At 49.6% G+C, this 14,157-nt stretch overlaps 2 protein-coding genes across 3 annotated transcripts in view; both read right to left on the bottom strand.

Moving 5' to 3' along the window:
* Positions 1 to 321: 321 nt before the first annotated feature.
* Positions 322 to 2,065, bottom strand: LOC308628881 (protein FAM209-like; the record flags this gene model as incomplete). The annotated part of the gene is made up of 2 exons (XM_081256237.1): positions 1,526 to 2,065; positions 322 to 588 (listed from the first exon to the last, which is right to left on the bottom strand). Exons 1-2 carry the CDS (start codon positions 1,766 to 1,768, stop codon positions 322 to 324), a joined length of 510 nt encoding a protein of 169 aa, XP_081112363.1. The 5' UTR covers positions 1,769 to 2,065.
* A 2,144-nt stretch (positions 2,066 to 4,209) lies between these two features.
* RTF2 (replication termination factor 2) overlaps positions 4,210 to 14,157 on the bottom strand; it is a 41,026-nt gene continuing 31,078 nt past the window's right edge. The window contains exons 6-9 of one of the 2 annotated variants that reach the window (XM_081256752.1): positions 8,799 to 8,912; positions 5,887 to 5,941; positions 5,684 to 5,779; positions 4,210 to 4,842 (exon numbers count right to left, since the gene is read on the bottom strand). In XM_081256752.1, the coding sequence (XP_081112878.1) occupies positions 4,667 to 4,842; positions 5,684 to 5,779; positions 5,887 to 5,941; positions 8,799 to 8,912 (441 nt within the window). In that variant the 3' untranslated portion in view covers positions 4,210 to 4,666. Of the gene's footprint in view, positions 4,846 to 5,683; positions 5,780 to 5,886; positions 5,942 to 8,798; positions 8,913 to 14,157 lie in introns of both variants that reach the window. The other variant, XM_081256751.1, reaches the window with a different exon arrangement.

The raw sequence follows: 14,157 nt of genomic DNA on the forward strand, positions 1-14,157 counted from the left end.
AAAATAATGTCAGCATCTTACCCCAAATTTCCCAAGCCTTATTCTACAAGGGCCATGGCACAGTGGCCAAGAATGTCACCCTACACTAATGTCACTGTCCACGCACTTCTCACCACCCTCAGCTCTAGAGGAAGTGAGGAAGGCAAAAACAGAACAATAACTGCTATGGCTACTGGCCTCACACTTTTTTCAAGCTTAAAAAAAGAGAAAGGAAAAAGGTCCCAAATTCGAGAATTCTTTTTCTTCAGAATAGTTTTATTAGTTTGCATATGGCTTGCCAGCACTCAAACTTTTCTCTCCTACTGTGACACACAGATCCACTCACTCGGAGTCGTCTTCTTCCCATATCTCATATATTGTAATATTATTGTGTGGGTCTGCAGGCACCTCTGAGTTCTGAAGCTTGAGAGCACTGCCGGTTGCCATGGCGGCTTTCAGATTCTGCACCTTGGACATGAATTTCACAAGGTCCATCTGGAGCTGGGTTAGGGTATTGAATGCATAGTCTTTGTTGGGGGAAGCATTTTGATTTTTCTTTGTTGGAGAGCGAAATGAACAGCCTTGAAGGGCAGGAGGATTATTCTGCTCCTGTCAAGAAGGATATATTCAGGGTGAATAATACTGTTGACGTTGCTGGTTTTGACACAATTCTAAGAGAGCTGGGCTCACCTAAGAGAAGTTGGCTCTAGCATTGATCTAGCCCAGGGATTGGCAAACGATGGCCAAATCCGGCCCACCAGCTTTTTTTGTTAATGACGTTTTATTGGAACACAGCCAGGCTCGTTCATTTGCATACTGTCTATGGCTGCTTTCACGCTCAAACGGCAGAGTTGAGTCCTTGCAACAGAGACTGAATGGGCTGCACAGCTGAAAATATCAACTATCTGGCCTTTTACAGAGAAGGTTTGCCAACCCCTGCTCCCATCAGTTTGGACACAGAATCCTGAGGTGGTGGGTTTGTCCGGGAGCAAACATGCTGCCGAATTTCTCTCCCTTCCCCTTCTCAGAGCTGTTCAGCCACTTTATGGACAGGCTGTTACCTCTTTACACCTCTGACCCTTTACGACAGGTCTTTTCCTTTACCTGGGATAATGATACAATTTCCATTCAGTTCAGCAACTTGTAATGATTCAAACGCTAGGGAAATTAAAAATCAGGGGCAGGGAATCTGCCTCCATAAATAATGTTGACCTGAAACACGCCAAGTTCTTGAATCTATCCTCAATTTGAAAAATCTGATTTAACAGGATAAATATTGAGCCAAGGTTTTAGTTGCCCAGTAAACAGAAGGTGGTCTTCAACTATGAGTCCCCACCTCTGTGAGTTAAGATCTACCGTCCCCCCTAAGGACACGTCGGGAAATGAGTTAGCCAACGTTTCTCAGGACCAGAAGTAGGTACTCTGTATTCAAACTCGTTGTACTTAACGGTCTTGCCTGTAACAACCAGAGCATGTGTTCCTCTGAGTCTGAGCTTTCTGCGGTGGAATCAATGTGGTGTGAAAAACAGAGCCATCCTTACCATACCTTCTCGCTATCTCCTCGAAACTTTAGCATCATATACAGCACGACAACAAAAAAAAGCCAGAGCCACTTGCTCCCAAGCCAGCCTTGGACATGCTCTGAGAGATCCTGCCGAATTCGAAAGTGCCCTCCGCAAGGAACCTTCTCCTTGGGTTCTCTGGCTTTCTCTCTCAGAGAAGAAGACATAAAGGCATAGCCGCAGGAGAGGCACAGAGCAAAGAACCACCACCATTTCAGCGTCCGCATGGTGAGCAGAGATGGGGGACAAAGTGGCTCATGGTGGGTTGGTCTGCCCTTGCACCCGGAGACTGGGAACCAGGCCTGGGCACCAGGGCTGGGCTGGGCGGTTGGTGATGTCACAGAGGCCCTGAGCCAGAACCAGCTCTGGCCATTGTGATGACTTCAGGGCAGAGGATAAAGAGGCTCGCAGGGGTTGCCTGGGAGTAGGGCTTAAAGGGAAATGGTGAAATTTCCAGCGGGCAATAAAAAGAGAGGCGGGGGAGTGATAGAAGGCCATCTCCTTGCCAGTTATGTTCTTTCTGACCCTCATGCTCTACTGGGAGAGTCCATCTATTTTTGTTTTTCTATTTGTTGACTGCAGACGCTGTGGTGAGCACAGCAGCCCGGGCATGTGCCCCTGTGGAGCCGAGAGCCTAGTGGGAAAGAAAGATATTAAACCAGAGGCTAAAAAAAAAAACAACCAAAAAAACAGAGGCTACAGACTAGGAGCCACTGACGTACTTTGTTTGGCCTACATTGTTTCTGAAAATTATTATTTGCCAATATTTAAATGTCGGTAGGGGGAGGGCTTCATTTAAAAAGGCCAGATTTCACAGGAAACTAAGTTTCCTTTGAAAAGTATGGAGCATCTGGTAACACGGGGGCCCCTCTCTGCTGGAGGTGAGTAGCAACCGCCCCTCTAGGTGGCCATGTTTTCTCCACAGTCCCCACCGCTCCCTATCGCCTCACAGTTACGCTCATTGACTTCACCTGAGTGTGCAATGCCTGAGTTAATTAAGAGTATCATTTATTTCATTAAAATTGTGATAAGGGGACTTCCCTAGTGGTCCAGTGGTTAAGACTGCACGCTCCCAATACAGAAGGCACGGGTTCAACCCCTGGTTGGGGAACTAAGATCCTGCATGCTGCACGGTGTGGCCAAAAAAGAAAAAAATAACATGTGATAAGAACAGAGAGCTTTAAGAGAACACAAGGGGGCAGCTCTAGGTTGGTCCAGGCAGGAAGGCTTTCCTGAAAAAGACATTCAGGTGGTGGAATGTGCGGGATGATCAGGAGTTGGCTGGATAAGATGGGGAAGTGGTTGACACCCAGGCAGGTGTGAAGACTCTGAGGTGAGAGGGACACAGCCTGCAGGACGATAGAGTCTGCTGCCAGGAGTACAGCCAGGGCTCACTGGCCAGTGCACTAGAAACCATGTTTCTTTGACATGAAACAAAAAGTCCCGACTAATGGAACGCAGGGCTTGTACCTGTTCCACTGGGTCACCTGATTCACACTTATTCCCGGGGAATAAAGCCTTCTGCTGGATATAACCAAGGGTCCACTGGGTGCCTGCACTGTGCCTCTAACTGTGTTGAGTGATGAAGTCCTGTGAGATGGTTTGAAACCAGGAGGGGAGACGGAGAGTGGGATCCAGCGGCACAGACTGCCCTGGGGCACATGCTCCCCCAGCTTCGGGTGGGAACGTGGGGCTCCCTGCCGAGAGCATCTGTGCAGGGCTTACAGGGGCGCGAGGCCCAAGGGTTGATTAGGAAATAGGCACGGCTATTATAACCAGACTTACCTGTATGTAAAGGTATATAAATGCTGATCTGGGAAAGAAAATAGATAATTTTCAGGTTTGTTCTGGAAAAGTCCACAACAGAAGTTCACTGAGGTTACTATCATTCTGATTAAAACTCCTCTATATTCACAACGTCAACACGTCCCCGGGTCCAACTTCCCACCCTGCTGAGGCACAGGACCGGGAACAGAGCAAGCTGCGTTCGGCTCTCCACCCCCTCCCCAGAATCCTCCGAGGCTGCTCCCTCCCACCTCCGACCTTCCTCTCCCAGCTCCTTTGCCTGCTTTTTTTTTTTGCGGTACGCGGGCCTCTCACTGTTGTGGCCTCTCCCGTTGCGGAGCACAGGCTCCGGACGCGCAGGCTCAGCGGCCATGGCTCACGGGCGCAGCCGCTCCGCGGCACGTGGGATCTTCCCGGACCGGGACACGAACCCGTGTCCCCTGCATCGGCAGGCGGACTCTCAACCACTGCGCCACCAGGGGAGCCCTGCCTGCTTTTTAAAAAAATGTATTTTACTGAAGTACAGCCGACTTACAATGTTGTGTTTCCTTTGCCTGCTTTTTCATGGAAACCAGGGCCCTGGATCTGGTATAAAGAACCATCTGAATGATACAACTGTCTCCAGAAAGGCAGTGTTGAACTTGGATGTTCCTGATTCTTAGTCTCATAGGAGAATTTCATTAATTATTCACTTCAACACACTTTATGGATAAGATACACCAATTTTATGCACAGTTTCCCCCTTTTATAATCTTCTGCTGAGAGAGAAAGTGGAACTGACATGATGTCATAGAACTACAATCGCTATCAGTGCAATGGCTGCAATTTTCTTACTCAACGTTCGGGGAAGAAAGAAGAAAAATCCAGAGACGAGAGCCAGAGCAGACTTTAGACTTACTTTATTTTCGCACGAAATCATCGGGTGCCAACTAAATCTCCTCATCAAGGCGATCCGCAAGGAAGGCCCCTCAGTCCCCTCCCTGGCGCTGAGACGACCCCTCCTACAGCCCTGCAGGCGGAATGCACTGCAGACGCGTCCTTCCTCAAGTTCGGTTTCACCTGGCTTGTTTAATTAATTAACCGCCGCGAGCAAAACCATGAGAATCTGGGTCAAAATGAGCCAACCACATACCCGTGAGGAATCTGGCGTCTTTAATTATTTTAAGCATAAATAGTGCGGCCAGCGTGCTTTCGGCCGGCCGTGGGCAGGTCCACGCGCACTGGGGGAGGAGGTGAGCGGAGAGGGCGACGGGGTGGGGCCGGCAGGGTCACCGAGACCCCGTCTTGCCCCGCCACGCCGGCTCCGAGCTCTGGGGTGCGCCGAGGCCGTGCCCCGGGCCTCAGAAGCAGTAGGACGTGTGGGTGACCCAGTGGGCCGACTCCTCCTTGGAGCGCTTGGCGGAGCTGTGGGTCGTGAAGAGGGACTTGTAAGCTTCTGACTCTCCGCTCTCGGCGATGGACCTCTTCGTGGCTCCACACGGAGGCTTCCCGGCTTTTCCGGAAGAGGTCCCCTGTGCTGCTGGAAAAATGAAAAGCCCAAAACTTTAAAGCTGGGACTACAGATCATTCCAAACGTCACATCCTCAAAAGTTCATTAATCCCAGGAATTTCCCTCCTGCTTTCTGGGGATGAATGTTGAACTATGTTATCTCAATCGCCAAGTCCTAAAAACAAATGAAGCTACTGTATTTAAAATCACACTCATCGCTACTTGCTATATATTCACGGCACTGGTCCCAGCTCCGGGGATGACGTACATCAGATCCCGAGGCCAGGTGGCTGAGGTGTGTGTCTGGGGTACTGGAACCCATGAACACTCTGGAGGACGATTACACCACAGGTTTACACACTCCTTTACCTCATCAATCTGTGCTTTTCTTCTTTGTGAAATAAATACTATTTTCTTTGCTAAAGGTAGTGAGTTTCGGGAGAAAGGCACTAAATCCTGGACTATCCAGCAAACAAAATGGCTCTCTCGGTCAAGAGCAGGTGGAGGAGGGCTGGCTCGAGTGCACACGGGGTGCACAGCGAGCCCCAGCCTTAAATTAGGGAACGCCCGAGTCAGGCCTTGGCGCCCCTTGTTAGCCTGGCCCCGAGTGCAGACTCCACAGGAAAACTGGCATTTGTGCTCACACCCCTTCCGTCTTGAGAGGGCTCCTGCTCTAAGGTGAATCAACTGTTTCTTAGTTACCCGCCAAGAGAGCTCAGTGAACTATTCAGAGAATAGTGAACTATTGAATAGTGAACTATTCATTAGGACGAGCTTGAGTTCTCGAATTCACGCCAGCAAGACCGTGACGCACCCACGCAGGTTCCCAGCTGTCTAAGTGGCCCGCTGCCGTCTCAACAGGACCCACCTGCACTTCTGGGAGCCGAGGTGGTTTTCTTCTCTTGAGAATCAAGGCTGGTTTCTTCCGGCTTCCCTGTCTTCATTTTTGATGGTCCTGGGGCTTCTGTGAAAGAACGAAGTAAGCAAAACAAAACAACATCAGGAACTTACGTGGGAAACAGGCCTATGGCCTTACTTTTGCTAAAATAAGGACCTCTTTTAGCATCTTACCTTCACTGACATCTGATTTTGAGAGAGACTCTGCCACCTTGGGTTTCTTTGTTTTCTGTGAAAAGAAAGGGGAGGGCGGACACGTGCTCAGATTCACCGGTTTCGGTGTCAGTGTGGCTCCCGCCAGTCCGGGAGCCCAGTGAGAGGCCCGCACGGGTCGCTCCGGGCAGGCGTCCCGCTGATCCTCTGCCCTAAACCTCGGGCCTCCCCACGTGTTTCCAGCTGTGCACTCTCGCCTCACATGACACATCCGTAGAGATCTGCTCAGCTGTAGAGTTATGTTCCAAAACCACACCCGCAACACATCTAGGTGCGGAGGACAGGTTTTCGTGGTAAGAGTCAGTGTTAATGGTGACGACTGCACACAGAAGAGCAGTTAACTGGATGACAACGTAAGTCCAGCCGGTACTGGGTCTTAACCTTTCCAGGAAGACTTCCTCAAAGTTGTCCAACTGCTTTGACATTTGTGTATTTAAAGACAAGGACTTGAGGCCTGTACTAAAGAACACTTTAGCCAATTCTCCTCGGCTCTGGATTACTTCTGTTAGAATTCTGTCACTCATAATAGTTAAATTGGTCAGCAAAAATTTAAGAAATGAAACAAACCATTCTAAAACCACACAGCTGATTCAATCACAGAAAGGACAAACAGGACCTAGGTTCATTCAGAGAATTTACTTTAAACATGCCGTTTTCCTAAGCATGCAAAAGGTGGCGTTAGAGATACGCAGCCTAAACGTTTCAGAAGGCTCCCATCACTAGAAAACATCAAAGACCTTGCTCAGGCAGTGGCCCTGAACCTGTAATATGTATATGCTACGTGATCTATAACACTTGCATAAAACATAAACACGTCCTGTTCATTTCACACATGCAAGACATGCATTCAAATTTATGAGGGTAACACCCCATCCTTCAAAAAGAAAAAACATGCAGAAAACTGCTTATTTCTAAGCCCTCCATTCACAGCTGAGGTTATCTGAAAAGCACGAGCAATGAGGCCTTAGACAGGAAATGCCATGCCCTGTCTCCAGCTGCCGGGTACATTGGGGAAATATTTTGGTTTCCTGTTAGCCGTCTCTAGGAAGCATTCCCAGAAGGTCCAGGGAGTATTCTGCGGAGAGGGGCATGTTAGTTCCACCGGGCTTTGAACAACTTGGCAGGAAGCCTGGGACAGAGGAGACAACTCACTAAAGTAAGAAGAAGGCTAATGACCATACCAATGTCTCTAGGAGCTTCCGTTAAAATACAGTTTTTCCCTTTTCTGCTTCTTAAAAACTGAACTTGATCAATAGTAGCAACAAAGAACAGGCAGATCCTTTTTGGTAAATGTCGTCAAAAATACCTCAAACTTCTATTCGCTTCTAAACCCGAACTCACCCCTTTAAATGACAGAGCGTCTCTTTATTTCTCATGAATGTTGTAATAACCTCGTACAAGACCGCTTCACAGAGTACTTCTACTGGTATTTGATCACTAAAGCTGGGCACAATTCCTTGTACTACAGAACCATTCACACACATTATTTATTTTCTACCCAAGTGAAGCTATCAAAGGAGGAAATGCCGGTGGTTTGGCTCTTTCTGAGAATTCTGGACCCACACACAATAGCGCTACTGCTATCATATTCTCAGCTTTTTAAAGCCTCATGACCATGAATTATATATTTTTCCAGGGTGATACGGTCTTGCACTTTCCTCTATTATGATTTTAAAAAATGAAAAACCTGAAAAATCTTTAATTATTACATCACTGGTAAATGCACACCAGTAGCACAAAACCAGGCAGGCTATTTCTCTTCACAATTTTATGTCCTCAGGATACTGAAACTAATTTTCTAATACTTTAGGCATTCTTTTGCCTTAGTTCTGATGGCATGAAGTTTCTCCCACATTTACCCTGAACCTTTTTTTTTTTTTTTAAAGGATGAAAAAAAGACCATGGCTATCATCTGTAAGTGCTCAAGAAATAACAAAATTTACTACTGGATCCAGAATCGATGACACATTGAACGATTTCTTAGCTGATCAACTGTTTTGAGCCTGCTCATCACATCAGATCATTAAGCACGGATTCCACTGCTTATGGAAGGTGGTTCTAAACCTGGGGCGCAAAGCAAAGCCTTCACCCCAACACCCCCGACCCAGAGCACCGGGCATCAGCAAGCATCGCCGGGGCGCCATTCAAGGCCGGGGCCAGGGGAGGCTCAGGATGGCCAGGCGGCGGCTTCCACGGTGGGGAAGGCTGCTTGTCTCCTTGCTCCAGGGAGCACAGGGAGGGGTTGTGCGTGCGTGTGTCTGCATGTGTGCGTGTGTGTCTGCATGCCTGTGTGTGTCTGCATGCATGTGTGTGTGGCCGCATGCGTGTGTGCATCTGCATCTGCACTCCCAGGAGTGGGTGGGAAGCACAGGCCCCGGGCTCCCCCCAGATCTCTAGGACGTTCAAACCTGGGCCGCACAGGCTCTCCAGAGGTGCTGGGGGTGGTGACTTTTACTCCTCCTCAGTTTTACAAGGTGTGACACCAAGCCTCTTACACTCAGTGCCCGCGCAGCAATCGTGGTGGCTGCCTTGCCCTCCGGACGCACTTCACAGGCCTGAGCTTTTCTACCCTCCTGCCCACACCCGCCCCCTGCAGGTGGCGTGACCCCCCGCCCCCCTTCACCGATGAGGCAGCCGAGCGCAGAGCAGACCACTGAGCCCGACCCAGCGAGGCCGCCTGGAATCTTCTAGAGCCCGGGCCCGCCTGGTCATAAAAACCGCCTCGATCGCAGCGAACCCCGAACCAGCGCCAGCAGCACAGCTGGCGGGTTTGCGACGGGCTCTGGAGCAGAGGCCGCGGCGGGGCAGAACCTGCAGACTTGACTTGCGCCCCGACGCGGGAAGGTGAGGAGGCGAGCCTAGGACCCCGGTACCTTCCCCAGCTTGGCTCGCAGCCTCCTCCCCTCCATCCTCCTCTTCAGCGTTTCCACGTCCTCCTTGGTGCCATTGAGCACGATGACGTCGTCCTCCTGGAAGGCAGCCCCACACTGGAGAGGACGAAAGAGAGAAGACGACAGATTCCGTCACCACGTGGAAAGCAGCTACCCTCAGGCCCTCACTCTTAGCCCAACCACTGGTCCTCAAGCTCTTGGGAAATTCCTGTTGTTTCCCCGCCTGCACCTTGGCTTGGCCAGTTTTTGACCCTGAGCCCTGCTTGGGAAAGTTTCTGTGTACAGTTAGCAGAGCAGGCCTGCCTGCCAGACTGGCCCTGGCTGGTGTCTAGGAACCTGGATTTCTGCAGGGTCCCTCCCACTTCCTAATCGTGTTGGGCTTCTTTGCTTACAGGCCTCCCCACGGGACCCGACCTCCAGGGGCCCCATGCAAAGACCCAAGCTCAGGGTGGACGTTTAGGAAATGTCCGTTTAAGGAATCATTAGCAATACTGACTTAATAAAGAACCTGTGGGACTCACACACAGCTGAGCCAAGGCTAAAACGGAGAGGCCGGGGGATCTCACAGGCCACACAGAGGTTTGCAACCTTGACCTTACATCAGCATCTCTGGGGGGATCCCTGAGACCCACCGCCAGTTTCTGATTCAGGAGTTCTAGGGTGGGACCCGATAATTTGCATTTCTAACGTTTTCTCAGGTCATGCAGATGCTGCCTGTGGGGGAACCAGGCTTTGAGAACCACTGTTCTAGAGTTTAGGAAGTTGGCCAATTAGGGTAAATGGGCTAAATCCCAGCAGGAGAAGGGAAGGACCATTCCGGAGGCACAGCCTGCATTTCGGCTCTTTCCTGGGCTGCAGCTGCCCACTGTCATGCCCACAGGGGGTCTGCATTTTCAACTGCTCCCTGGGGAGCCAGCCCTGCTGAGGACAGTGTTTGGGCCAGCATCCATTTCGGGGTTTGTTTCCCTCTTCCTGTGGGTTCTCCAGAGTCCCTCTGCCTAGACCTTGGCCTCAGTTACCGCATCTGTAAAATGGGGATATACTGAACTCCCAGCATGATCGGGTTGGGGCAAGAATTAAGGGTAACGCCGTAGGGAATGGAGCCCAGAGCTGGGCACTGAACACTCAACCATCACCAGTTTTGCATTTTCCTAACACAGATGGAGCTCCAAGTTCCAGCCCTCAGCATCGTGTCTCTAACTAGCTTCCCTAGGCAGAAGCATCGCATAACCTGAGTTCCTCATCCATGGATTCAACCAATTTCAGAGAGGAAATATTTGGGAAGAAAAAATTTTCCAGAAAGTTCCAAAAAGCAACACTTGAATACTATATAAATAGTTGCTACGTACCAGTGCAGGGCCCTGCAACTGTTTACACAGACCAGCAACTACTTACGTAACATTTACACTGTATGTACAACTATTTACATAGAATTTACATTATATTAGGTATTATAAGTAACTTGAAGATGACTTAAAGTAAACGGGAAGATGGGTGTCCGTCATATGCAAACGCTACACCATTTTATATAAGGGGCTTGAGCATGTGCGGATTTCAGTATATGCGGGAGTCCTGGGCCAATCCCCCCAGCCCCCCAACCGATAGGGAGGGATGACAGTACTCGCTGCTGCATTTTCCTCGCTGGGAGTTGTGCCCCCTCGGGGAAGGGAGAAAGCATAAGGAAGCCTCACGCGGACTCCTCTAGACTCTGCCTGGGTCTCTGCCCCTTACCATCTGAGGGCTACACGGCCCTGCTGGTTCACTGGACAAACCTGGGCCGTGAGGACGGCCGTATGCCGAGTCCACGCCCAGAATCTCTCTGACAGAAAACATTCTCAGCACAAGAAAAGCCACACAACTACTCTTTTTCTTAAAAGTTGCCACAGCTTTCCCAGCACCTCTTAACACACAGAGGAGCCGGTCACCGTCTGCTGACTCTCCTTGGCTGCTGCCTTAGCTGAGTTATTTATTGTGGTTCTGTGTCCAAAACCCACAGCTCTAGGTCAAAGTCGGCTCCTTTCCTAAGGTGGTAAAGACCCAGAAAGCCTGAGGTTGGTGCCACAGAGAGGAGCTCTGTGCACAGACAGGGGGCGTCTGATACGGCGTCTGGCCAGGGCTGCCTCTGGAGAACAGAGATGCCAGGAGGCCGGGGCAGGGGAACAGCCCCTCTGCAGGGGAAGGCCACCTGGCAAGCCCCGGGCTGTGGGAGACTGGGGCAGAGCCTTCCCCTGGGGGCTGTCCTCCTTGGAGAGAGAAGGAAAAAGGATCTGCAGGTACAGAATCAGGTGGTAGATAAGGCCCGGTGGGGCTTGGGGCTGGGGCTCTGGCGTCAATAACCCTCCTGAGCGCATCTGCCCCCCTGCCCCGTCACAGCCCTCATCCTCCTCCCCCGCGGGCTTTCTGCGCCTTTTCACCACTCTTGCTGCCCGGGTCTGACCGATCGTGCCAGCGGTCCGCAGCCTCCTTCCCTGCACACGATTGTTTAGTTGTCTACGTGTGACGGTGGGCCCTGTCCTGCCTACAGCTGTGGTGTGTTGTACCCGAGTTGTAGTCCTAGAGTTGAATCAGCTGCTAATAACAACACTGAGCTGGGAACCCTGCACGTTAAAACCTGAGATATCTTGCTCTTTGTCTCCAAAATTCAAAAAATCCACTAATACCGAACCCACCCCTCAAGGCCTCAACTGCCTGGCCCTGAGTGGGCAGCCCCTGGGGACGGCAGCACGTGGCCCTCCCTCCAGCTACCGGCCCCGCACCTGTTCTAGGGTCATGCCTGACCTCACCAGGCTTCTGCTGGAACCCAGGGCCCTGCGTGGAGCGGCCCGTCCCTGGAGGCAAGTAAAACCAGAGCAGGAAGCAGGTTTCTGCCACGATGTCAGCTGCCAGACAGGGGCTCTCCTCCGTGGACTAAAGGGCGGGGGGTCTTTAGAAAGGGAGAGGGGCTGCTGCAAAGGCACAGCAGCCCAAAGGGACTGACCCTCTCTTTGCTTATAAAAGTAACAGGTACACAAAGTAGAAAACACCCGTATTTCCCATTTTTCTATGTGTACTGTTCCCGTACAGGTGAAATCATATATTTACTTTCAGTTTTGATTCCTTTTACTACTTGTACCTCAGATGTCCAAAAAAGGTGGGAAATGGCTAAATAAATCATAACACATTCCTAAAAAGGAAGAGTATATAGTTATTTTAGAGTTTTCGACAACACAGAATATGCTCATTATATGTTAAAAGGAAAAACAGACTAGAAGTTGTATATTACATGACCTCTGGATGTTAATTTTTTTTTTAATATTGAAAAAAAAAAAGGCCAGTAGGAAAGTGCTGAAGGAAACAGAATTAAGGGTAATATGCTACTATATCTGTATATTTATATCACAAACAAATGGAACAGTGGTTTCTCAATCTTTGTTCTTACAAATAATAATTGTGATGAACAACTGATTACATGCATCTTTGACCCCCAAATTCCACTTCTGAGACTTGGTTGTTCTCTATCACAGAACCCTGTTTCCTGTATTCATGGCTTATGATAAATGAATGTATGCCTGTATGAGTGTATTGACTTTTAAAATAGGGCTTCCCTCTGTCACACTGTAAGCTCCAAATGGGAAGGTTTTGTCTTTATCTTTCATGGCTGTAGCTGAGTCTTAAGCCCAGGGTCCTGCACACAGTGGATGCTCAGTAAATAATTGCTGAATGAAGCAATGAGAACATGACCTAAAGAAATATTTCAAACCAGGATGAAAGGGAGTGAAATATTAAAGCCAAATAGCTCCCCTAGAAGGTCACATGAACTTTACACTCCTTACAGCATATGAGAATGCCCATCATACCACGTAAAGGAGGGAAAAAAAAAACTTATGCTAATCTAAAAACCAGAAGAACACAGCTCCTTTTTGGCTTTAAGAAACATAAAACACCCCACTGTATTCACAGCGCCTCTTTTGTAATTTACATGTTTACGCTCTATGTCTGTTTTATTTATTAGGATTTTCATCTTTCAAAAATTTTAGTTGAATCACATCAGTGTAAGGAGCTGATACAGGGCTTCCCTGGTGGTGCAGTGGTTAAGAATCCACACGCCAATGCAGGGGACACAGGTTTGAGCCCTGGTCTGGGAAGATCCCACATGCCGTGGAGCAACTGAGCCCGTGTGCCACAACTACGGAGCCTGCGCTCCAGAGCCCGCAAGCCACAACTACTGAAGCCCGCGCGCCTAGAGCCCGTGCTCCGCAATAAGAGAAGCCACCGCAATGAGAGGCCTGCGCACCACAACGAAGAGTAGCCCCCGCTCACCGAAACTAGAGAAAGCCCGCGTGCAGCAACGAAGACCCAATGCAGCCAAAAATAAATAAACAAAATAATTAAAAAAAAAAGAAGCTGATATATTAAGCCTTTTTTTTGTCCATTTATTACAACACTCTGTTCAGCATGGTTGGTTTTACTCTGTGTCTCCCTTAGAGCTATGGGAGTATAAAGCTGCACGCAGGCAACTCTCCGCATCATTTTCTCAGGTTCTTCCACTGCTTTTTTCCAGGTTAAGCATGTGAGGTCCAGGTGAAATCTAGCGCCAATCCTCTTCCCCCAGGGACGGACCTGCCAGGCCAGTTCAGCAGCACTCACAGGACAAGTTAAAACAAGCCCTCGGGGTTGGGGGCAGAGTTGGAGCAACACTTCACCAGCTGACAGGGGGGCCTTTCCTTTCCTGACTCTTGTCTGATAAAATTAGTCTCTCAACTCACAGAATGTGAACAACTCCATGCAAACATATACAGGGTCTCCCCACTAAAAGGCTGCACGGACCTGTTTTTATATAAAAGGCATACATGTCACACGTGCAGCAATGCTGCATCCCCTTAAGATTAAAGAGACTAGGTTCTATCTGCCTAGTTAAGAAATCTTTCTAGGGCAACAGCAACATCTGTTCTGCAAAAGAGCAACAGGTATCTCGAGTCACCGCAGCAGGTGAAGAAAAGCTGAACTCGGCTGACTAAATAAAGAGCTCAGGTGTCTGGACACCCACGAGGGTGAGGGTCTCTGCGGGGTGTGATTCACGTCTCTTGGCTTCACTATTCCCGACGGACACATCTGGGGTAAACCTAAAGAGAGGTCCAGCGAGCGGGATGACCTTGTAAACCAGGAAAGGAAGGATGTTAGGAGGAAAAGTATCCATCGGAGGAGAATAACGAAAGGGAGTCGTTACTAACCATGCCCAGACGGGCCGCGGGAGGACGGAGCACGGCAGGGCGCACCTGCCTCCCTGAAGTCAGGCCTCTGGAGAGCCACGCTGAAGCACTCCGAATGCTACTTAGGAATCAAATGAGATTTTTTCTTTTTT

The sequence above is a fragment of the Mesoplodon bidens genome, assembly GCF_964165515.1.
Source record: "Mesoplodon bidens genome assembly, chromosome: 15".
NCBI lineage: Eukaryota > Metazoa > Chordata > Mammalia > Artiodactyla > Ziphiidae > Mesoplodon > Mesoplodon bidens.